Below are 22,201 nucleotides of genomic sequence, written 5' to 3'. Positions count from 1 at the left end.
TTGTAAAATCTCTCATCATTGTGCAAGTTTAATTATGACATCACTGGTAATTGGATTGTCTACTCTGGTGTGAAATATTTAAACGCACTGAGGCGCCAGGAGGAGTCAACAGTAAACTTGAGTAAAAAAAAAAAAAAACAACAACATAAGGACCTTTGACTGACAACCAACCTGGTTATGCTAAATGTAATGAATGGGATCGGACAAATAATTTGTTAAGTCATTTGCTTTACAGACACATTCAATGTTGTAGTATAGATGAGGAGTTTTGTGCAAGACTGTATGAAATTGAAGGGCAACAAGTGTTTTATACAACCAGTCATCTTTAATCAAGACAACATTACAAACATTTACTAAAGCAAAAATCAAGATTCTTTACGGTGGTCAAAAGCAAGACTTTGTGTTCAGTTAACCTTTTAAGTAGCAGGCTCCCTAACCGGTGCTTTGGCCAATACTTAATAGATGCATAACAAATAAACTGGTTTGAATTTAGGATAAATAAAATGGCATGACAGAAGATCAAAGACCCTTTTCCCCACTAACCCATGTGTGTTCTGCCAGCAACCGTGCCGGCTTTTAACAACATTTTAAAACAATTACACTATGTCAAACTACAAGATCAAGCCATTCACACAGAGGAAACCTAAACAGTGATTGGAATGCTGAGAGGAGCAAATATGATTTAGCACCGACGTATCAAACAGGGTTTGTGTCTAGTGTCACTCCCGCACACACAAAGAAATCCAAAACAAAAATGGCCCCATGGTCTTTTTTAAAGTCCTTCACACAGAATGCAAATCCAGTTGAACTGTTAGAACAAACGACGAGCTCCCTTTACGTTGCCGCATATTCTACTTCCTGTCATTCGATCTGGAACGGCTGTGGAGGAAAAGGAGACTTTACACACAAAACAACAACAGCAATGAAGCAAAAAAAGGGGCAGGTGGAGGGGGCTGGCAGGTGGAGGGGGCTGGCAGGTGGAGGGGGCTGGCACGTTGGGTAACTGGCCAATTGAGTCATGTCGGTTTTGCTTCCGTTTTTGAGGTTTATTTTTGGAACTGTGGCAAGTCATTGCGACTGGTAATGCACGTGTGTTGTCTGATTTACATTTTGGGCAGATATATCCAGCTCAGATTTGCTATGATGGACTGCTGTGGCATTATGTGCGGATTGCGGTTCACCGTGGACTATGAGCGAGTGCTTTCGGGGGCTGAAAGAAGCCTGTCCCCGCTCACTTAGATCACCACCGCTCCTTAAAGTTATTATGGGCTGGAATAGTTTTCACCGGAATATCAAGTGAAAAAAGCCTGCTGATAAACAAATGAAAACCCTTCAAGCGACACCCCGATCAAACCTCACAGATGACGGTAACTTTGCTGCCGTTAATGTCACCCAGGAAATGAATAAAGCGCAGGCTCTGTTGTCTAGAGCTGCCAAAGATGTACCTCCTTGATCTGGAGAAGGATCTTGAGGGTTTGTGGTTCCTGTCTCTGGAGAGCGATCTCTCCCTTCTCCTGTCTCTGGACGGTGACCTGCAGGAGTAAGCCCACCCAATGAGGAAAGAAGTCGACCACAGAACATGCACCAAATTCCACGCCATCATTCCCGTGCGTCTGTGTTTATTCATATGGCTGAGTGTGCATATTTATTTGAAGGCATCCATCCTCTCTTCCCATTTGCACTTGCTTTGTTGTACTATCTACACATTAGTCTGGTCGCTGAATTTTCATTTCTCGTTGCAGCCGGAGAACGCACCTGCTCCTGCTGCGACTGCCGCTCCTCCTACGTGGGGATCTGATGGAGGGGGGAGAGGGAAATATAAGACAAGGAAATGAATGGCTCCGGACTCCACCTTTTGACTCCGACCACTACACCGCCTGTTCTCTCCTGTGATAACCATCATTAGAAAAAAAAAAAAAAAGAAAGAAAAAAAAAAAAAAAAAAAAGATTTCTTCAGAACACCCTATTATTTAAACTATGACACTTCAAAGCTGACAAAACACAGTGTTAAATATATACGATGTTAAATTTGGAAAAAAATGTTACAAAAGGCTAAAGCCCTGCTATGTTATTACAAAAATATGTATCAAATAATATATATATATATATATATATATTTGTTACTAGTTTGACGTAAGCCTAGAGTATGGTCTATGACCATGGTCTGACTGCTATTGATAATTGTTTGCCCTGCCGAGAAGTCACTATGTACTGACGTAAATACACAAGCCACTATGCATGTGTACCTGGCCCATTGCAGCTGAATGAAGAGTGTAGGGATTTAGGATTGTTTTAACAACAGCATTGAGTATGTAAACTATGAATAAAGACTGAAATAACCAGACTAAGATCAATGAAAAGCAGACACAAATTGAGGGACAAAATAGATAAAGTGCCCCGAGTTTTGGTGCGGTTTAGGCAGGTTGACTCCTGGTCAGAGCAGCAACACTTAGCAGATGATTATCTATTATTCACACCCCTGGAAATAGGAAAAATCTTTATATTTGATATGGAGCCATTCCCCTTTTTGTAAACAATGAATTACAATTATTGGAGAAAGGAATAAACCAAACACATGGTACAATTCAACCAAAAAAGAACCCTTTTAAAACCAGCTGTCTCTTGACTTTCATAATAGTAATCAGCAGTGTACTGAATGAAGCAGGAAAAACTTACTAGTACTTTGGTTTTCAACAAGCTAGATATGATGAAAGGGAGGCGGACTGTCGGCCGGGTAGACAGAATTGGCTGAATAGGACTGGCCAGATGCTGCAAGGTGATTAGTTGGCAGGTAGATGGGGGCTGGCTGTGGCCTTTTCCCTGCCTTATTGGTTAGCCGAAGGCTGCTGTCGGTAGGTTGTAGTGTAGACTTTTGGGAACGTAAAACGCTGTTTGGTCAGGAATTTGAAGTGGGCCGCTGCCGTTTGGGTAAGGGTTGGAGGAGGCTGAGAACGGCATGCTCAGGAGCCAATGGACTGGTGCAACCAGACGACTGGCCAGGCCTGGGTCATGTGACACGACACCAGCCAGGCTGATTTGGGCACGCTGGTCACATGATGCTGAAAGAGGACTAGTTGACTGACTCAGAGGGTGGAGAGAAGGCATGGTGGTGACTCTGCAACGGGGTTCATGTTTATTAATATAGATGGAAAATAAAAGTAAACCTCAAAAATAAAAAATTAAAAAAAAATTGAAAATGCATCACAACTGAAATTTTACAACCCTATACATATTAAGCAAAATAGTACCATTTTGTTACAGGAACTAGCTAATCCCACTTCAAGAGGTCAAGTAATACTTCTCAAATATAGATTCTTAAATCAGATATATTTATCTATGTTAAAGTTATACTGAAATATTTGGAAAATTGCCCAATCCATTACCAAATTCTACTGCAATTACAATTAATATAAGTCTCACTGGCTGTCAAATTACCAAAGTATGGCAATGGAGATGAAAACTGCAGACATCACTTCTAAAAATTAAGTGCTCTTAACTGCAGAAGAACATTACCAACCACAGAAAGGCCTAAACTGTAAAGGTACATGCAATTACCAGCAAATAACTATACAGCAGGTCTCTAGGTAGAATCAGGAACTAAAGAAATAGGGTTTAAGTGAGAGATGAGGCAGAAACATTAGTAGTTTTGCTGTACACAATTCTCGTTCAAAAAGGTATTTTTACCTTCGTCTCGCTGGCGGACTCCGGCGCCTGCTGTGATCATCTCGGGGACGTCTGCTCCACGAAGGGGGAGGACCTCGGCTCCGGGTCCGTTTCTCCCCGTTGGACAGCTCAACTCGAACACGACAACCACACAGTGTTCTGTCAACAAGCCACACAAAACAACCGGTCATCATCTATGAAGATAGAGGCATGGCAAATTTATCAAACTTTTCTTTCCCCTCTCATATGGGTATCGTCACAAACCTTCCATCAAGCTCACGGACTGCGTCGTTGGCATCTCTGGGATCCTCAAACTCTACAAATGCAAACCCCGGGGGGTTCCTGGCCACCCAAACACTGCGGAGTGGACCGTAGTAGCCAAAAGACCTTTCTAATTCAGTCTTGTTTCCATTATTACCCAGGTTTCCAACATAGACTTTGCAGTCCAGGGGGCAGTCTCTGTGCATGGCTGGACCTGGAAAAGACCCAAAACGGGAAATTAAAATTAAAAGAAGAAGAATGTGACATGGTCCTTGGGACAGAATAATTCACGAAGTAACACTTAAATGTCACTTGTGAGGTCCGATCAAGGGATCTGTGGTTGCATTTCAGAATAACGAATATTAAAAATAAACTGACAACACACAATGAACCTACAGGAAAAACAGGCACTAACACACATTATACAGAGAACATATAGTTCATATAGTTCGGTCTTTAACCATCATTAAAAAAATAAAAAAAAAGATTTCTTCAGAACAGCCTATTTTTCTAGCACTTGAGCGTGAAATTAAAGTATATTAAATATATTTGTGCCTCAACAAAACCGGATCTTACAGAACACATTTTGTCATAAGAGCCCACATTCTGTTCCATAGCTTTTCTCCCTGTGCAAGCTCAGAAACTAAGACACTTCGCAGCTGACAAAACAGAGATAAACAAATACTAAACTACTATGTTCAATTCGGAAGAAAACGTTACGAAAGGCCAAAGCCTTTCAGGAAAAACGGGGGGGGGGCGGCACAATCACACGTTATACAGAGAACCGACGGTCGGTCTTTCACGGTCTCCAACCGTCATTAAGAAGCAGGTTTCCCCGCAGCCCCCGCAACACACCCCCAGTGACCGTGGGCGACGCGCGCTTCACCTCGATCAACGTCCGCGATGTAGGGAGTACGTCGCGCGTTAGCGGTGGCTAATGCTAGCTAGGCCCTCTGTGGTCCCGCCTCAAGTCCCTTCGCGACCACTACGTTTGTACGGCAGAGCTGTTGCCAAAACGCCTCGTTGGTCGACGTGTGGATCCCGTGACGCACCGTTTGATATTATATTGATATTTGACAAACAGAGCGCGTACCGTGCTCCTGGAACCGAGAGGAAGCGTCGACGCGACGGGCAGGTCGCTGAACGGGCAAAGATGGCGTGACGCGGAAGGGTTCGCGCAAGAGCGAGGTGGACGTTCGTCAGGGGTTAGCGGTGGACGTCAGGGGAGCGGGGGAACGTGATACGGTGGTCGCAGACAACGTGATTTGCTTTTTAATTATTAATATCATTATTATTATTATTATTTATTTATTTTTTTGGGATGAGATACGGTGTCTTAAGCGGCGCGGGGTTTTAGGTTCAATTCATTGTTGAAAACACGGGCGTTGAGACATGTATTCGAGCGCCGCAAAAGCGAACTGAAATGAGCCGTCGCCGAAAACGAACGCACCCCTGATTCGTCCCGGATTTCCTCGCGTATGCTGCATTCCAAGTCACCTCGGAATCGGCAATACCGAGTTAGTGATCGCCAAGCACGAATTGTATATGATACAGATCGTTTGTTAGCATACCATGAACACTACAGAGCAGATAAGCTCAGAGACGGACGTATTTTCAATTAAAAACCCATACAAAGGGAACTTTGTTCATCGTCGACGGTGTGTACCGCCATGCTGCTGAATCTTTGGGTCTGTCAACTCGGTTCCCGAGATTCCAACTCAAATCGCAATCCCTTTCACCTTTTCAAGCAGGATTTGGGATTTTTACGAGTTCCTAATCAATGGAACGCAGCACGAGTCACTCGATTGTGACTCTTGAGGGCTCCAAAGATGACGTCATTTACCAACTAAAATCCGTTCATCCATGCACGCTCATCCGTGTCATACAATTCCAAACCTGCAGAGCTCAGGTAGATTCAGGAAACGAGAGAGAACGTTCGCAAACACGCGGAAGCAAGGGCAGGTATTGTAGTATTATCCCCGCATTTCCTGGCCGACGCGCACTGACCTCCTGGGGCAACGTCATTTCTCCGAAACCGAGTTCAAACGTTGGAAACCGAGGCTCGTTGCGTGACGTGGTTGCGTTCCGCCGCGATCCTGCCTGTTTCCTGTAGCTGACACTAACTGGGGATAAAAACACTGCCCGGTTTCAAAGTGGTGCTGAAATAACGCACAAATAAGCAGTTAATGTATTTTAGTACATTTTTAAGTATACGTAGCCCTCCTTACTCAATTATATTCAGGTTTCAGGACTTATTCATTATTATATATCATTGTAAATGACTGACACAACCTGTACCATTTAATCGTAATCGGTACTCATTTGCAGACAAACGGTTCAGTAGCACTTCATGTCGTATAACAGGCTCTTGTTATATCAGGCCAACAACATATGACAAGGCGTTTAATTTAAAAACTCAAGTACATTTAAGAGCAAGTACTTATATGTCACTTCCTACCTTCACTTTTACCTCTTACACCCCTGTCACAATGTACATCGTATCTCTGAGACAGAATTCGTTTTATTCTGCCAAGTGCATTTTCATCTCGGAGGAATTTGTCTGGGTATTGGCACTGGACAAATACCATGTATAGGAACATGTACTTGGCCAAATAAACCGACAAATTCCGATTCTAGACACCTCTTCCATATCCTTAAATACATTAAAATAAATAAATAAATAAATAAAAATAACTTGATAAATTGATAAATAATAAAAGGTGAGATTGGAACCGCGACGCGTGTTTGTTGCGCGGTGCAATCGCGCCGAGGTAAACAGACACGCCCCTCGTGACGTCACGATCACCGCCCACCGGACCAGGTGACAGCTGACGCGGAAGGCGCGACTCGTCACCCGCACGCAGGGAGACGCGGCGGAGGCTGACTGGCACCCGGGGGCCCCAACCTCAACGACGGCTTGTTTTTTCTTTTGTTTCGGTCCGCCGACTTCCCGAACCGCAGCCCCGTCCCGCCCGCGGGCGTTAGCTTCGCTTGAAGCGTCGCAGGACTCGGATCGGCTCCAGCAGCCAGGGGGGGGAGGGGGGTGTTCGCGCACAGGGATCCGGGAAAAAGCCCCGCGATGTCGGACTCCGCGGTGGACGCCAAGCCGGAGGTGAAGCAGGCCAGCAAGGAGGCCAAGGAGAGCGAGAATGTGGCGGAGAAGTACTCCGCCCTGACGGTGAGCAGGACCAGCGACCTGAGTCTGCAGGGCGAGCTGAGCGCCGTCCCGACCCACAAGCCCGTGAAAAAGGTGAGCGGGGCTGTGAGGCGCGTCGCCATGGCAACGCCGTAGACGGCCTTCCTAACTTTGTGCGAAAAGAAAAAAAAAAGATATATATTTTTGTATGTTGTTGATAAATGAGGATCGTTGATTTGATGTGGATCTGCCTGGGAAGCGTTTGGCGGTGGCCGCCTCTTCACCAACGATCTTGATCTGACAGGGACCTCTCCCGTTGGTCACCCAAAAAAAGGCCTCGTTTTCCAAATAATGTCCTTGCAAAATAGTCCCCGATTCCAATGGGACTTTACCTGTATAGATAAATTAAATAATCTATTTCCAATGTTTAATGTCCATGTCATGTCTAACTGCACGTTGCGAAACCACATCACCTCAAGTTTTTTTTTTGTTTGTTTTTGTTCTGTTTTTGCATCATATTCTGGCCTGATAGTTGTTGCCGTGCAGGCCAACAAAAACATGTGGATTTCCACATTTAAACTCATTGTTTTGTGATTTTGCCCACAAGTGTTCGCCAGCAGAATTATTTTCTTGGCTTTTCATTTAGATGAAGTGAAATACGAAAAACAATGGCTTTTAAATATTAAGAACATTGGGGAAAACCCTCTTTATCGTAACAATACTGACTCCAAATATATTGTGAACAAATAGAGGTGATTGTATTCCAAAATGTCCCAACCGTCTCTCCGCTTGGCAGGTAAGATGACTCAAGCACAGCTATCAGTTCATTTTTTTTTTTTTTGTCCCGTACAATAACATTCTGACTTGCATACGTCCTCCAGACCCGGCGTCATTACCGTGTAGTTATAACAGCGTCAATATTATTTTGTGAGTTTAAAACAGGCCCTGTGGGATACTCCTACAGTTTGGGCTGCTTTTCACATCTAGAGTCAGGTTAAAACGGCCCCTCTTCCGCATTCTCTTCGTCCCAGTTTCTCAGGTTGCACCAGTCAATGGAGAGATTGTGTGAAGCTGTCCTCCTCTCCCTCCGTCTTCCACCCCTTCTCCTTTCCATGATGAGAAACCAACAGCTAGTAACAATGCCTGCAATGTCGTCACTGTGGTTGCAACACAACTCTTTCTGAAAGTGCATATTATGCACTTTTCAGACCGTAAAGAAGGAGCTCTTACGTTGTAATTGATAACGTATGGAATCCGGCGTCCCTTTCTCTGCACATTAAGTGTACACCTAAATTACTTTGTGGACACAAAGGTGAGAGGATTGTTGCTCTGATTGTCTCCCCTTGTTTATTTAGTGTCTTGACCCCAATGACCACCTCAACCTTTGACACACCTTTTGTGTAAAGTCAACAATGGCATTTTGTGTGACTTGGGTGAAATATTAAACGCGTGCAAAGAAAATATTCCCCATACATCAGCAGTCTGTATTGTTGACCAAGGCTGTTTACACCCAAACACGGACCCTCAATCCGCCTGACTCAGCAGAAAGCAACTACCCCCTGACATGCACGTTGTAGCTCCAGAGTCGGAGCTGAAACATCTAGGTCAGGAGGTAGTTCCAGACTGGGTTGGGAAACACTGCTGCCGAGCTGCTTTCACACGTGCACTCTGGACAATGTCTGGATAATCAGGTCTGGACATTGTCCGGAGTTGCACTTTCTTTTTGCACACAACAGGAGATTGTCCGCGTCAGACGCGTTTACACCACCTGGAAATACTCTGTTTTCTTTAGACGAGGGGCGGAGCCCGGGAAGAGCGTGCGGGAGGCAGGAAGTGACGCAATGACGCTGAGTTTTAGCACACCCAAGATGGCGGACGGGGCGACAGACTTACTTTTTTGGCGTTGATACTCCATGTATTTGGACGCGATCACACATGTTCACACATACCGTTCAATCAGACGTTACACAGACTTTACACTAGGGTGCTGGCTGGGTGAAGTCCGGGTAATGTCCGGCCCAAATGATTTGGACGTTTGCGTTCGCGCATACAGCTCCTCCGGGTAATGTCCGGGTAATTTCAGGGTTGCAGTGCACGTGTCAAAGCAGGTACGTTTGTTCTTTTAGTTCGAAGAAACATTTGCACAGTATCATGTTATTTGTGAAGCTAACTGTTGCCTCCAGCAAGTCATGGTTGGGGGTTTGGGTGTAATGTGATGTTTTCTTCTATAGAGTTGAGCTCTGTTGGTTCCCTGCTTCATGGTATCGCAGCATAATGTAGTGATTGTGTTTTGGCTGTCGGCAAGTAAGTCAAGTAAGTGCATCGGGACACGGATGACCGGTCAGGAATAACGCGACCATTTTAATCAACAGGGTTTTGAACCTGACCTGGTTTGTGTGTGAGGACACACGACTCCACATCCAGAAGACTTGTGCTGTTGTTCTGAACCTATTTCTGTATTTAACATGAGCAGACATGTGGAAAACGCCTCAGTAATGATCGTTTCCATCATTATTAAAGATGTTTAGGATAATAGACTCAGTATGTTGGAGTGTACCTTTAGGGCAATATATTCCTTTCAGGTACATTTGAGTCAACATTAAAGGTGTGGAGATTTGTGGATCTATTATAATTTTTTACCCAGTGGGACTAGAAATAGTAAAGGCATTTTTAATGGGATTGTTCGGTCCTATAGAAAATTGCAAAACCCAAGAGGGTCAACAAAGGCTTTTCAGTTGTTTTTTTTCCTTTTGTGAGGGAGCTTTGCAAAATTAGGCTAAGCCTCAATGCATTGCTAACTCAAAACAGCATAGAACTTGTTTATTATCTTGACACGTAACTCGATTCCCTTCTATTTTGTACCCCCGCTTTGTATTATGTTTTTGAGTCTTATTTAATTTTACTTTTATTTTATTTACATGATTCTATTCACTAACTGCATTACGTTTTAGGAATCAGTAACTTTTAGTTAGTTGCTAGGTAGGAATTAGGTAATTTCACTGCATATATGTATGAACGTATGTATATGTATGTGACAAATAAACCTCTTGAATCTTGAACCTTGAATCTTAACTAAATAAACGGAGCAGGTTTTGTAAAACCACTCATTTCTGTTGAGTGATGCTAGATAATGAGCTGCTCACATTTCACCGCCCACAGTATTTCCTGCTACTCAGAGAAAACGAAAGAGCTGGAAAATAAACAAACAAACCTGTGAACATTGTTTAGGCTGAACCTTGCACCGGCTGTATCTTTAGGTCTTTCAGTTCTTACAGCAATTTGTCTTGGCTCTTGCGTTGGCACGCTCGGGTCAAAGGTCACTGCTGTGAGTCTAAGGGTCAATCTAACCGCTGCTCTATTGATAGACAACCAACGTTTTACAAAGGACGTTTAGAAATAATATTTCTAATAATATGCGCCTCTTTGGATGCCGTAGTGTGGCGCCACATGATGCGGTTATAAAAACACCGCAAGCGGAGATTAGTTATTGACCGTCTTTCTGTCCCAATAATAGCGAGCGTAGATCGCAGAGTTTGACCCCGTATGTTCATGGTTTTTTTTTAGTTTTTTTTTTTAAGTAATTGATTCAGGCCTAAAATGGCATCGGGTTTCGAGAACTAAACCTGAAATGGGAAATCGATCCGAAAAAGTCAGGTTGCTATTGGCCCTTCAAATCCTTTGGAGTTCACTGCATGACACTGGTGCTTCAGCACAAGAGTTTGGCTGCGTTGTTGACAGGGCTGCGACCAGGCGCACAGGGAGGGACCCAGGGAAGCTGGAAAACTTCCCGCCAGTCGAGCTGTAGAACCAGTTATAGTTGTTGGTAGTTGGCTGTTGTCTAAACCATAAAGGAAGTCATATGTACGTCCTTAGATTATCTGCCTAACACTTGGCGGGGATGTGTCGCTGGGGACCCGAGGCCGCGCCGCATCCAATCTGGTGCAATTTGGACGCGCGTTGCGTGTGATAATTATTAAACTTTTAATAAACGGCCAACAGCCAGCCAGTTGCGTCGTCGTCGTTCATCTCTTGTTGCGGAACGCGGGGCTGAATCGTTGCCGTTTTGTTAAACCGCCATTTACACGTCTTGAGGAAGTCTTTAACATTTACTCGCCAAAAAAAAGAAAGGTTGGATCGTGTGGCGGAAAATAATTCTCTTATGTTAGAACTACTGCCACCAGTTTCTCAGGCATCCCACCCGGCTTAAAGTACACTTGCGTCTTAGACTCATTAAATCATTTACATCTTATCACTGAATATTTATGCTTGCTTGCCAATGTTCTTCTGCTTATTTATAGCTCTGCGTGCTTGGACACGGGCGACCGCTCGCTGTGGCTGCATGGGGGGGGGGGGGGTGCTATGGGTTAGAACCATATAGCACAGGCTGGAAGATACCAGTGATCTTGACCGAGAACGCTCAAATAGTCAAAAGTGCCGGAACTAAACCGTTTTGACTATTTGAGCGTTCTCGGTCACGCAATATGAGATCACTGGTATACGTTAGGTTGTTAACACGACCTCTCAGCGTACAACTTGATTCGTCCCCGTTCGAATGCATCCGAACGGGGAGCGAAGCCATTGGACAATGAACGATGCTCCAGATATTTCTCAAGCCAGCCCTGGCGCGCGTTGGCGGCGGTCCGGCCACCAACCGACTGGGTAATCAAGTGGTAGCTGTAATGACTGAATGTTGTCTCCCGCCGTCCCAACAGCAAATCCAGTTTGTGGAGGACAAGCAGGAGTTCAGCCGCTTCCCCACCAAGGCCGGGCGCCGCTCCCTGTCGCGCTCCATCTCCCAGTCCTCCACCGACAGCTACAGCTCGGGTACGAAGATGAACGGCCGCATGGGCACACTGTGTTCCAGAAATGTTTTTTTTCCCAACAGTTCCGCTATAAACCCTCACCCTTGTACCCCTCAAGTTTGGTGGCAACCAATCTGAGGCTCTCCGTGGTGCGATCGTCATCCCACGTTCTGATCTTGTTGTGCTGCAGGCTGCACACCTGTACTGTACGTGTCGTTTTCACATTTCACGAAACCGCTTGGTGTCGTCCTCCAGCCGCCTCCTACACGGACAGCTCTGATGACGAGACCTCTCCGCGAGACAAAACCCAGGTCAACTCCAAGGGCAGCACGGACTTCTGTGTGAAGAACATTAAACGGGCCGAATTCGGCAGACGGGAGATTGAGATTGCAGAGCAAGGTATGACGGTGGTGGTGACGGTGACGTTTCCAGTCAGTTGTTGAAATTGAATGACATGCAATGTGAAATGATTAAACTGCACGCAAATATATTTCACATTTGGACCTGGTGGACATGGACATGCAGGTATTCTCACCTATCAGCCTATTATCCATTGGAATATACAGCATAACACAGAACACACCTCCTCATCAGGAATCCCCCGTTTCCTGATAGCTTCTCCACCTCTCCAGCTTGCATCTGCAGTACCCACTGTACAAAACGCCGAGGTCATACGGCAGAACCGCTCGTGTGTTTGCACTGGCTCACTCCTTTTTCACGGATGTCTTGTTTAGATATGTCGGCGCTGATCTCGCTCCGGAAGCGAGCGCAGGGGGAGAAGCCGCTGGCGGGAGCCAAGATCGTGGGCTGCACCCACATCACAGCCCAGACGGCGGTGAGATATCTCGCCGTAGCAGGACAAACCTGCACTGCCACACTTTGACGAGTGGAATATGACGTCGTGCCAATTTTAACCGCTCTCTGGGGCGTCTTCCCTGACTAGCTTTTGGCTGAATCGACCATTTTGTGTTGCGTTTGCCGCATGTACTGTACTATTTGCACGTACAGTACATGCACACGATCTCGGCAATCGCCTTGATCTGAAATTTAAAATGACTTCCCCCTCATTACTGTGATGCAGCCGTCTCACCCTTCACTGACCTGGATGAATGCGGAAAAGTTCCGCGTTCACTCTGTTCCCACGTACTGTTGGTGACTGTTACGGATACATCACGGTGTCACGTTTAAAATGTTATTTATTTATTTAGACCAGCGCTTCGCTCCCCGTCCCCCCTTTAGTCAAGCTTTAAGTGACATAACAAACACGCTATCTGACTCAGTGTGGCCCAGGAACAAAGGAACAGGCTTAATACAGTTCCGACTTTGGAACCAGCTGGCTGACAGGCCAAATGTGTACTTTGGAATCTGTTTTGCGCAGTAAAATAATGATTAATTAACGCTCCCGCTCTCGTCTCATGACCTCAGGTGCTGATTGAGACGCTGGTGGCTCTGGGCGCTCAGTGTCGCTGGACGGCGTGCAACATCTACTCCACCCAGAACGAGGTGGCGGCCGCCCTCACGGAGACCGGTACGCAGCAAGGAATGTGTTTGGCTGTGAAACCCAAAAGGCCACCCCTTTAAATCACCCCACACCTTTTGAATCGGTGGTTGTAAATTGCATTGAACTTTCCGCGGCGATGGACCGTTGGATTGTGTTTTTCACAAGATTTGCGGCCCGTGTAATGCAGCACACCATCCGTGGATTTCTTTTCTTTCTTTTTTTTGGGGGGGGGGGTCGGACGTGGGCCTTTCTTTTCGTGACTCGCGCGACTTTATGTCTTTTTTAGAAGCCAAGGATGCAGGTGTCCAGCTGTTGAATAAAAACCAAGCTTACCCCATTCGTAAAGACAGTGAAGCCTTAAGATTTGCCCTTTAGTGGAAGAAGTACATCACAAGAGCCCTCTATCTGTAGTTGCTGGGTGACTGTAAAGTACACGCAGTTCCGCAGTAGAGCTGTCATGGCCTGCCAGGCCACAGGCTCCCGCTGGAAGGATGCGGAGTTATTGATGGGAAGCAGGGGGAAAAAAAACCAAAAGGGTCTTATGTAGGTTAACACTGTTTTTCCACTGTGCAGTCACCATTGTGAGTTGACTTTGGAGATCAACACCAAATGTAATGGAGCCATTATCCGTTGTGCGTCGCCTCCGCAGGATGATGGAAAATATTGTATTGTGAATGTTGCACTAAATTGTTATTTCTACAACAATGATGAAAGATGCTATTCATCGGAATTTACCATCAGACGACTTGGAGCTGCGTACTTCACTGCGTACTCCAAAGACCTTTTGCTTTTATTTATTTATTTTTACTATGAGAAAAGACATCACTACATTAGACTTGATTTCTGTTTGAAAATGTGACTTGCCTGCTTATTTTTTCAGGTGTGGCTGTCTTTGCGTGGAAGGGGGAGTCTGAGGACGATTTCTGGTGGTGTATCGACCGCTGCATCAGCACAGAGGGCTGGCAGCCCAACATGGTACCTAAAAAAAACAAAACAAAACAAAAAACCACCGTCGCAGATTAGAGCGGGAGATGAGATTTTCGACGGGAGGCGCAATAGTGACCAGAGAAGCCAGCCTGCGTGTCTTGTGTTTTTGTCCTAGATCCTCGATGACGGAGGGGACTTGACCCACTGGGTCTACAAGAAATACCCCAATGTGTTCAAGCAGATCAGAGGCATCGTGGAGGAAAGTGTCACCGGTGTTCACAGGTAGTGTACAACGCAGACAGACAGACAGACAGACAGACAGACAGACAGACAGACAGGAAGGTTGGAAAAGTTTCCCTCTCCCTCTCAACCTTCCGCAGGTTGTATCAGCTGTCCAAAGCCGGCAAACTGTGCGTCCCAGCCATGAACGTCAACGACTCTGTGACAAAACAGAAGTTTGACAACCTCTACTGCTGCAGGGAGTCCATCTTGGACGGGTGAGTGCGTGAGCTCAGGTTGTCGGGTCCTTTTACCCGCGCCATCGTTGGCTCCCGCAAAGCAGGGGCAAACAAATGGTGATTTCTTGTTAAATACTTGTTTTGTTCGTTCGTTCCGTCTCCAGCTTGAAGAGAACCACGGACGTGATGTTTGGCGGAAAACAAGTGGTCGTCTGTGGGTACGGAGAGGTACGAAGGGTCCTTTTCTTCTTGCTCGTAATCCACTTGTGGTATGGCCAACACTCTTGGAATATGCATGGGAAAGCTGGGCTGATTTGAGATTGAGGCGTTTTGTCATGTTATTTTATGCTCGGCACCGAAGCCCGCCGACGTGGACAGGTTTGCCCTTCCGCTCCGTTGCTCACGCCGTGGCTGTCTCCGCAGGTTGGAAAGGGATGCTGCGCTGCGCTGAAAGCTCTGGGAGCCATTGTTTACGTCACAGAGATCGATCCCATCTGTGCACTGCAGGCCTGGTGAGTGGCGCCGGGAACACGAGGGGGCGGAAGCGGCCGGATTTTTTGGAAAGAGACCCGGAGCAAAGCCTTATGAGCTAGCGGGAGGTGTAGCATTGCAGATGTCCTCTATCTTACCACAGCCCCAGAAGGTTGCACGGACAACAAGACGTTCACCCCGAATTTAGTCTTTTTTTTTTTTTGTATAATGGCAAAGTGAATAATATTTATTTATATATATTTTTTAAAGCTGCTCATCAACATGCATTGTTTAGACTTGTCTTCATTTCTCAATTTCCCTGAGCAGCATGGACGGCTTCAGGGTCCTCAAGCTCAACGAGGTTATCCGCCAAGTGGACGTCACCATCACGTGCACTGGTACCACCGACACGCCAAAACCAACACTATGTCTCATCAGGTTTAACCACAGGATACAGCTATTATATTCATTTCATTTATATTACATGGGTTTGAATACCAAGAGAATACTTATACCATGAAATGCTAGATGTAACAGCTTTTTATTGGATTTGCTTGAAACATGTTCAGGCCCTTTGTGGTGCCTGGAACTGCTGGGATGTTTTCCACCTGCTCACGAGCTCAGTGACGTTTGTCTGTAGGGAATAAGAACGTGGTGACCAGAGAGCAACTGGATCGGATGAAGAACGGCTCCATCGTCTGTAACATGGGCCACTCCAACACCGAGATCGACGTGGTGAGGGACCTTGGACTTCTCGGGGGAAAGACATGCAAAATATCGGAGTCATTATTGACGCTCGTTTTTTTAATTGGATATTAATTGTGTATTTAATGACTTGTGTTTGTCCAGGCAAGCCTTCGCACTCCGGAGCTGACCTGGGAGAGAGTGCGCTCTCAGGTGGACCATGTTATCTGGCCTGATGGCAAAAGAGTTATCCTCCTAGCTGAGGTAAATATGCAAATAAACACTTTTTATAGAGGACCTTTTCAAAAGACAAGGAATTTGATTTGGTTTGGTTGGTGCATTCTAATAAACTCGGGAGGCAAACAGATATACACTGACGCAGCAACAAACCTGTGTCAATTAAGTTTTGACGCAAATATGCACGAATATGCAGTTAAATAGTGCATGCGTGCGGGTTGCAGTATGCAGTATAAATCTAATGACCATTTTACATTCTTCTGCTTTTAGGGGCGTCTCCTGAACCTCAGCTGCTCCACCGTCCCGACCTTCGTCCTGTCCATCACGGCCACCACTCAGGTTTGAGCTCCTCTCCGCCACAGCAGTTAGCGGTGATGCAGAGCACCGACAGGAGGGTCTGGTGTTCAGCTCCTGCTCGCTTTTGGAATCTGCTCTGATCAAGGGGCGTCCTCTGTCATTGTAAAGCCACAGGAATAGAACATGAGATGTCGAACCTCCTGCTCCTCCCATCGGTGTTGCGCTCTCGAATAGAAAATACATTTGGTTAATGCTACGGTGATCAGGCCTGTGGTTTTTTTTTTGTTTAGTTTTTTGTACGATAGTTGAATTCTTGTTGATGTCCATTTTACACGTTTGATATGAATCTATTTCAAGAGGTCCTTCCACGCTGTGCTCTGCAGGCTCTTGCGCTCATTGAGTTGTACAACGCTCCAGAAGGCCGATACAAGCAAGACGTTTACTTGTTGCCCAAGAAGATGGGTGAGATGCGTCTTTGTGTTTTATTTAAAGTGTTATGTTTGGCGACGAGACCGGTCTGACCAGCAGTCGTTCCGTCGTCGCTTCAAGAACGTTGGCATTTTCAAAATAAGATAAGAAATGGTCAGATAAGATAAACCTTTATTAGTCCCACAACGGGGAAATTTGCACCGTTACAGCGGAAAATAGAGAGCATATCAGGTTAAGCACTATAAACCATATCAAATATATAGAAAATATATACGTAAGTAGAAACAACATCAATTTCTCAATTTTCAAATTTAATTCCTGAACATATCTACCAAGTCTACGGTTTATCAATTTGTCTTTTGTGAGTAGCTGGATGGAAAAAAGAGAGGGCGCGCAAGCGTCATTTGCGTGATGTGTATCGATTACAGAGATGCAATGTACCGTGTCACCATCATGCAGTATTTGATTTATGGGCTGTTTAAACATGCCTGACGGGTTGGTTATTTGTCGCCAGCATATTCATTTATAGCAGCAAATAGATAGTTTTACTGTGTAGAAGGTAGTTCACCCTCCAGCCAATCAGAGTATTCACCCATAAATATAAGGGCTGCACGCCTAATTTTAGCCTGTCCTCTGGGAGGACACATGCTCCAAATATGCATGTACTGTACAGTTTGTGACTCAAAAAAGGCGTCATTTCTAATATTTTAATTTGTGATGTGTTTTGGCTTTCACAATTGTAGACGGCCTCCCCCTCTGACCCTGACAACACCGTCAGTGATGTACTGTAGGTGTCAGTGCCGGTCGAGCTCCGACTGTGCTGACCTGACATTCTGAAGAGGCAAAAATATCCCTTATGTAACTGTGCCTGTGCTTTTCAGATGAATACGTTGCCAGCTTGCATCTGGCCACGTTCGATGCCCACCTGACGGAGCTGTCGGACGAACAAGCCAAGTACTTGGGCCTGAACAAGAACGGCCCCTTTAAGCCAAACTACTACAGGTACCAGTCTTTTGAGTTTGGTTTTTATTGTGGATGAGTTCATTACTTGAAGTGCTGCAAAATGCGTTTTCCCAACTCCAACCTTTTTGTGTCCACAGGTACTAATGTGCGTGGCTCAACCTCGTCTCCTGTCAACTCAAACTTGGACAATACAAAGAGAGTCGTTTATATTTTGTATTTTCTAGACCCTTCACTGGAAACAAAGCTTTTACCGAACTATACACCGTCAGCTAGAGTAAGTTCTGGATCCATTCATGTCATGTCAACAGGGTCGGAAAGGAGAGTAATGTTGTGCGTCTGGTTCCCTTCCCCTTCCTCCAAGATCTTTTGAGTGAGACTGTGCACTATCTGATCTGGGTCCTTGTGCCAAATGATTGTGTGAAGATATACTGTTTATTTTTAAAGCAAATAGCTCATTCATAGAATACATTCCACTGGAGATCAGTTTATTTCTTAGAAGGAATGAGTAGTTACAGGATTATATGAACCTGCTACACACCAGAGCTCTTTTATCATTTTAATGTGTGTTCCAAATTATTCAATTGTTTTTTTAATATTATAAATGTCGAAGAAGATTATAAAGTACATCACTAGGACTGGATCTTTCCTACTGGACTGTCTTTATATCCAGTAATGGCTTCACTTCCGTGCACTCTTTTGATTTTATATTAGATGTATAACTGTAATTGATAATATTGTTGTGTTGATCTAGTGAAAGATTTTCCGTCCAAAGCTGTGGCTGTGACTGTGGCAGCTACAGTATGTTCTGTAGAAAGCATTCACAGGACATGACTCCACGTTGCTCGCATATGACATTTCATAATGTTAAGACAATTATACCAAGATACACAAACAAGCTGTACCAAACTTGCTGTACCAATTAACCAAAAAAAAGAAGGAAGTTGAAGGAACATTTTACCACAAGCAATCAGTATGTTTACATGCACACATGAATAACCAGAATAAAATGATATTTTGATTGAGGTGTTCACATGGAGTTTACATTTGTCAGTCAAAATATTTAAATTATCTCGTTCTGTCATATGCATCAGGCTTTTTTCGAACCTGATATTATGAATGCTGTGTTTATGTGACAGTTGCAATTATTGTAATTATTTCCTTATTCAATATAAAATCATAATTTCAGTGTGCATGTACATGCACTGAATGTGGACGTCCAGTCAATGCTGGTGGTCTATGTAGTCTACAAGAAATAAAAACACTTTGGTGCCATTCAGATTCAAACAGAGAAACTTGTTCTCCTGCACAGAACCAGTCCCACAGTAACTACATGTACCAGTACACACCAGTGTGTAGCTACGGTTACAAGTCCATCCCTCGTAAAAACAATCTTAATATGGAGAGTTTTGTGCGGTTGTAAATGTGAGGCACGACAATGAACCTCCTTGGCCCTGCTCACCGGCCGGCTATAGCAGCTGCACTACCATATGATGCATTACTCTCTTTAGCTGTTCCCCCTTCCACCCACATCACGAAAACGTCAGTGGGTGGTGGAGGTGGGATTTGGCAGGTTGCTACGGCAAACCAGAAATATGCCGAAAGTCTGAGGTTTTCTTTCAAGATCAACAATACATCTTTGAAATTGTTTTCCAATCTCCCATCCAATATTTGTGACAAGAAATTGAAATAAGAAAATGTTTTTAGATTGAACCTTAGAGTGGCTTGTGGCAGTGTGATTTTTGCATTGCAACATTTCTATTCTAATGCTATCACTTTTTTGTGCGTGTTTATTACATTTTTAATCTCTTGGTAGCAGCAGTGCCTCCCACATGCTGCGTCTGGGAAAAATGACTGTATTTAACAAACTAATATACTTAAGGCTTTCTTTCCCCTTTAATTTACCTGTACTAATGTAAAAGTAGATGGACATAGTCGGCCTCCTTACTGCCTCTTCCTAATTGTCGGCATCTCAGATGTTTGTCTACATGTACTCCTCAAATTGAAGCATGGCTCTGTATGTTGGAGATCATGCTTTTCAAGCCATGATAAAGTAATAAAAGTCTTCTCATCCAAAAGCATCCTGAATATTGTATATTAAATAGAATACAACTCTGTACACAATGGACAACTCTGCACAACTGATACTGCCCATTATTATTATTTTTTTTTAGAGAACTGTCCTCTGTATTTAACTTACTGGTGGTAAGCACTTAGACTTTGAGGGTATTGCAGCCAATAGCATTTGAGTGAGGACAGTGATGGCAACAGGATGGAAAGGTTGTCAGTAGACTGACTTAGTGCCTTTTGGCTCAACGCTCCTCTACACATTCATCGCTCGCATGTTTTGTCCGTTCTCTTAATATAAGTGCCCACATCATGCTTTTGTTTGCAGTATTCGCTATGCAGTTATGGGTTTGGGCTCTTTGATCTCTTTGAAGGTATTTTGATTTTAAAATGGTACTGTACTGTTGATGGGTCTTACATTACTGAAATATGCATTACTGTGATGTCTGTGAGATGACGCATAATGTCAGGTTCAACAAATAAATCAGAATCTATGTTGTACTAATGAACATTCACCTTTCGCCTCAAGTCAAATAGGCAACTGTTTTGAACAAATGCCCCTGCAAAGTACCCCTTTATTACTTTTTTTAATTGTCGGTTTTATGACTATGCAATACATACAATACATGCAATAGTTCAGTCAGGACAATTGCAGTAGACTGAGTCCCTGATGGTGGAGTGATGTGCCGAGGACTCCGCTGTCACAGGAGTCACTGGCTTATTATTGCTCTTGCCGCAGTCAATAACCAAATTGTCATAGTGTTGACAATTAGTATTGGTCATAGTGTTGATTGACATGCACGGCTAATTTTCAACTTTCCAAACAAGTGAATGTATTATTTTCTTGACCTTTTTTATGAATATTTCAACAAAATTAAATCAAAATGCAGTTATGTGAATGCTGCACTCTACTATTCAAACTGCTTTGTTTTATGGCTTTAATTTTTGACAGAAAGTTATTGAAATTAAAATAAATACTAAAAGACTATAAAGGATACTTTTATAACAATGTTCATTGTTTGGTCATTTACAAAGCACCCATTGACATTATGTGAATACTTTCTGTGCTTTAATTGCTGTTCTCATGCTGTCATTTAATGTGCACATGATCCTTTAATAAACTTCACAAATGTGTCAATTGTTTTCCCTGAGTCAAAGTTGAACTTGCATGTGGGCAGAGGTCTGTTGACTAGGCCTAACAAATCAAATGTTCACCTGTTTATTTAAGTGTGTGTGTGTGTGTGTCTGTGTGTGGAGTCGAGGTGATGACAGCGTTTGAAAGCAATTTACTCAAGCACAGAACTTCAGTACAGTAGTCTTTTTTAATTGTATTGTATTATTTCTTCATAATAATACTTAAATATTTGCTATAGTATACTTCACTTTATACACTTTAATATATTTACATAAGAGTGGTACAGGATATGTATGAGGGCAGTCAGACAGTAGTAAGGTGTGCAGTAGGCGTGACGAAGGCATTCAAAGTGGAGGTGGGATTGCATCAGGATCAGCTCTGAGCCCTTTCGTGTTTGCAGTGGTGATGGACAGGTTAACAGATGGAATCAGGCAGGAGTCTCCGTGGACTATGATGTTCGCGGATGACATTGTGATCTGTAGCGAGAGTGGGGAGCAGGTGGAGGTCGGACAGTTTGGTGGAAAAGCGAGAGAGGCCAGATTGAGATGGTTTGGACACGTGTGGAGGAGGCTGAGGGTGGAGCTGCCAGGCAAGAGGAAAAGAGGAAGCCAAAGAGAAGCTTGATGGATGTGCTGAGGGAGGCCATGCAGGCGTAAGGTGGTGTAAGGGAGGAAGATGCACAGAACAGAAGGTGTTGGAGGCAGATGGTCCGCTGTTGCTACCCCTAACGAGAGCAGCCCAAAGAAGAGGAAGATTAATTCTAAAATATTGGAAATTCTTACTTTTTCATCCACTGGATACTGAGGGTATTAATTTCCGATACCAATAACAATTTTTGATATTAAGAATTTTTATTTTAACAAAATGTATGACTGATGTCATGGGCCGCGTCATGACCGATACTGCATTCCAGCATCATCAACGTAATCTTCATTAGCATCATCATCATCATCATCATCATCATCAACAGCAGCAGCATGAATATCGCCATCAACAGCATCGTCATCATCATCATCAGCATCGCCAACATCATCATATTTAAATATTGAAAATTCTTACTTTTTCATCCACTGGATACTGTAGGTATGAATTTCCAATAACAATAACAATTTTGACAAAATGTTTGACTGATGTCATGGACTGCGTCATGACTGATGCTGCGTTCCAGCATCA

General features: G+C 44.2%; 2 protein-coding genes across 3 annotated transcripts; one reads left to right on the top strand and one right to left on the bottom strand.

Annotated features, from left to right (window-relative positions):
* Positions 1-310: 310 nt before the first annotated feature.
* Positions 311-6,554, bottom strand: srsf3b (serine and arginine rich splicing factor 3b). 2 transcript variants are annotated; one of them, XR_013844171.1, is made up of 7 exons: positions 5,018-5,093; positions 3,928-4,138; positions 3,685-3,822; positions 2,677-3,115; positions 1,756-1,794; positions 1,446-1,532; positions 864-879 (listed from the first exon to the last, which is right to left on the bottom strand). XR_013844171.1 is itself a non-coding variant. In XM_080001235.1 (6 exons), exons 1-6 carry the CDS (start codon positions 6,522-6,524, stop codon positions 852-854), a joined length of 645 nt encoding a protein of 214 aa, XP_079857361.1. In that variant the 5' UTR covers positions 6,525-6,554; the 3' UTR covers positions 311-851. The 2 variants fall into 2 exon arrangements, 1 of the variants encoding a protein (XP_079857361.1); XM_080001235.1 differs by lacking the exons at positions 2,677-3,115; positions 5,018-5,093 and adding an exon at positions 6,383-6,554 and having other exon boundaries at positions 311-879.
* Positions 6,555-6,740: 186 nt separating this feature from the next.
* LOC307230849 (S-adenosylhomocysteine hydrolase-like protein 1) lies at positions 6,741-21,031 on the top strand. The gene is made up of 17 exons (XM_080001309.1): positions 6,741-7,174; positions 11,773-11,884; positions 12,118-12,261; positions 12,597-12,697; positions 13,288-13,390; positions 14,244-14,338; positions 14,466-14,572; positions 14,671-14,787; positions 14,913-14,976; positions 15,172-15,260; positions 15,547-15,617; positions 15,860-15,954; positions 16,069-16,167; positions 16,411-16,479; positions 16,821-16,899; positions 17,748-17,868; positions 17,967-21,031. The coding sequence occupies exons 1-17, from the start codon at positions 7,004-7,006 to the stop codon at positions 17,971-17,973; spliced, it is 1,644 nt and encodes a 547-aa protein (XP_079857435.1). The 5' UTR covers positions 6,741-7,003; the 3' UTR covers positions 17,974-21,031.
* Positions 21,032-22,201: the final 1,170 nt, after the last annotated feature.

This window comes from Zeus faber (genome assembly GCF_960531495.2).
Source record: "Zeus faber genome assembly, chromosome: 5".
Taxonomy (NCBI): domain Eukaryota; kingdom Metazoa; phylum Chordata; class Actinopteri; order Zeiformes; family Zeidae; genus Zeus; species Zeus faber.
The sequence above is the reverse complement of the archived record's forward strand: the minus strand, read 5'-3'. Positions and strand labels throughout refer to the sequence as shown.

Excerpts from the sequence above, each read along its gene's own strand:
- LOC307230849 (XM_080001309.1), top strand. The coding sequence starts at position 7,004 with ATGTCGGACTCCGCGGTGGACGCCAAGCCGGAGGTGAAGCAGGCCAGC. Across the intron at positions 14,573-14,670 it reads AGTGTCACCGGTGTTCACAG|GTTGTATCAGCTGTCCAAAG; the intron begins GTAGTGTACAAC and ends AACCTTCCGCAG. Across the intron at positions 14,788-14,912 it reads AGGGAGTCCATCTTGGACGG|CTTGAAGAGAACCACGGACG; the intron begins GTGAGTGCGTGA and ends TTCCGTCTCCAG.
- srsf3b (XM_080001235.1), bottom strand. The coding sequence starts at position 6,524 with ATGTTCCTATACATGGTATTTGTCCAGTGCCAATACCCAGACAAATTC. Across the intron at positions 1,533-1,755 it reads GGCAGTCGCAGCAGGAGCAG|GTCACCGTCCAGAGACAGGA; the intron begins GTGCGTTCTCCG and ends TTACTCCTGCAG. Across the intron at positions 880-1,445 it reads TCCTTCTCCAGATCAAGGAG|CCGTTCCAGATCGAATGACA; the intron begins GTACATCTTTGG and ends TTTCCTCCACAG.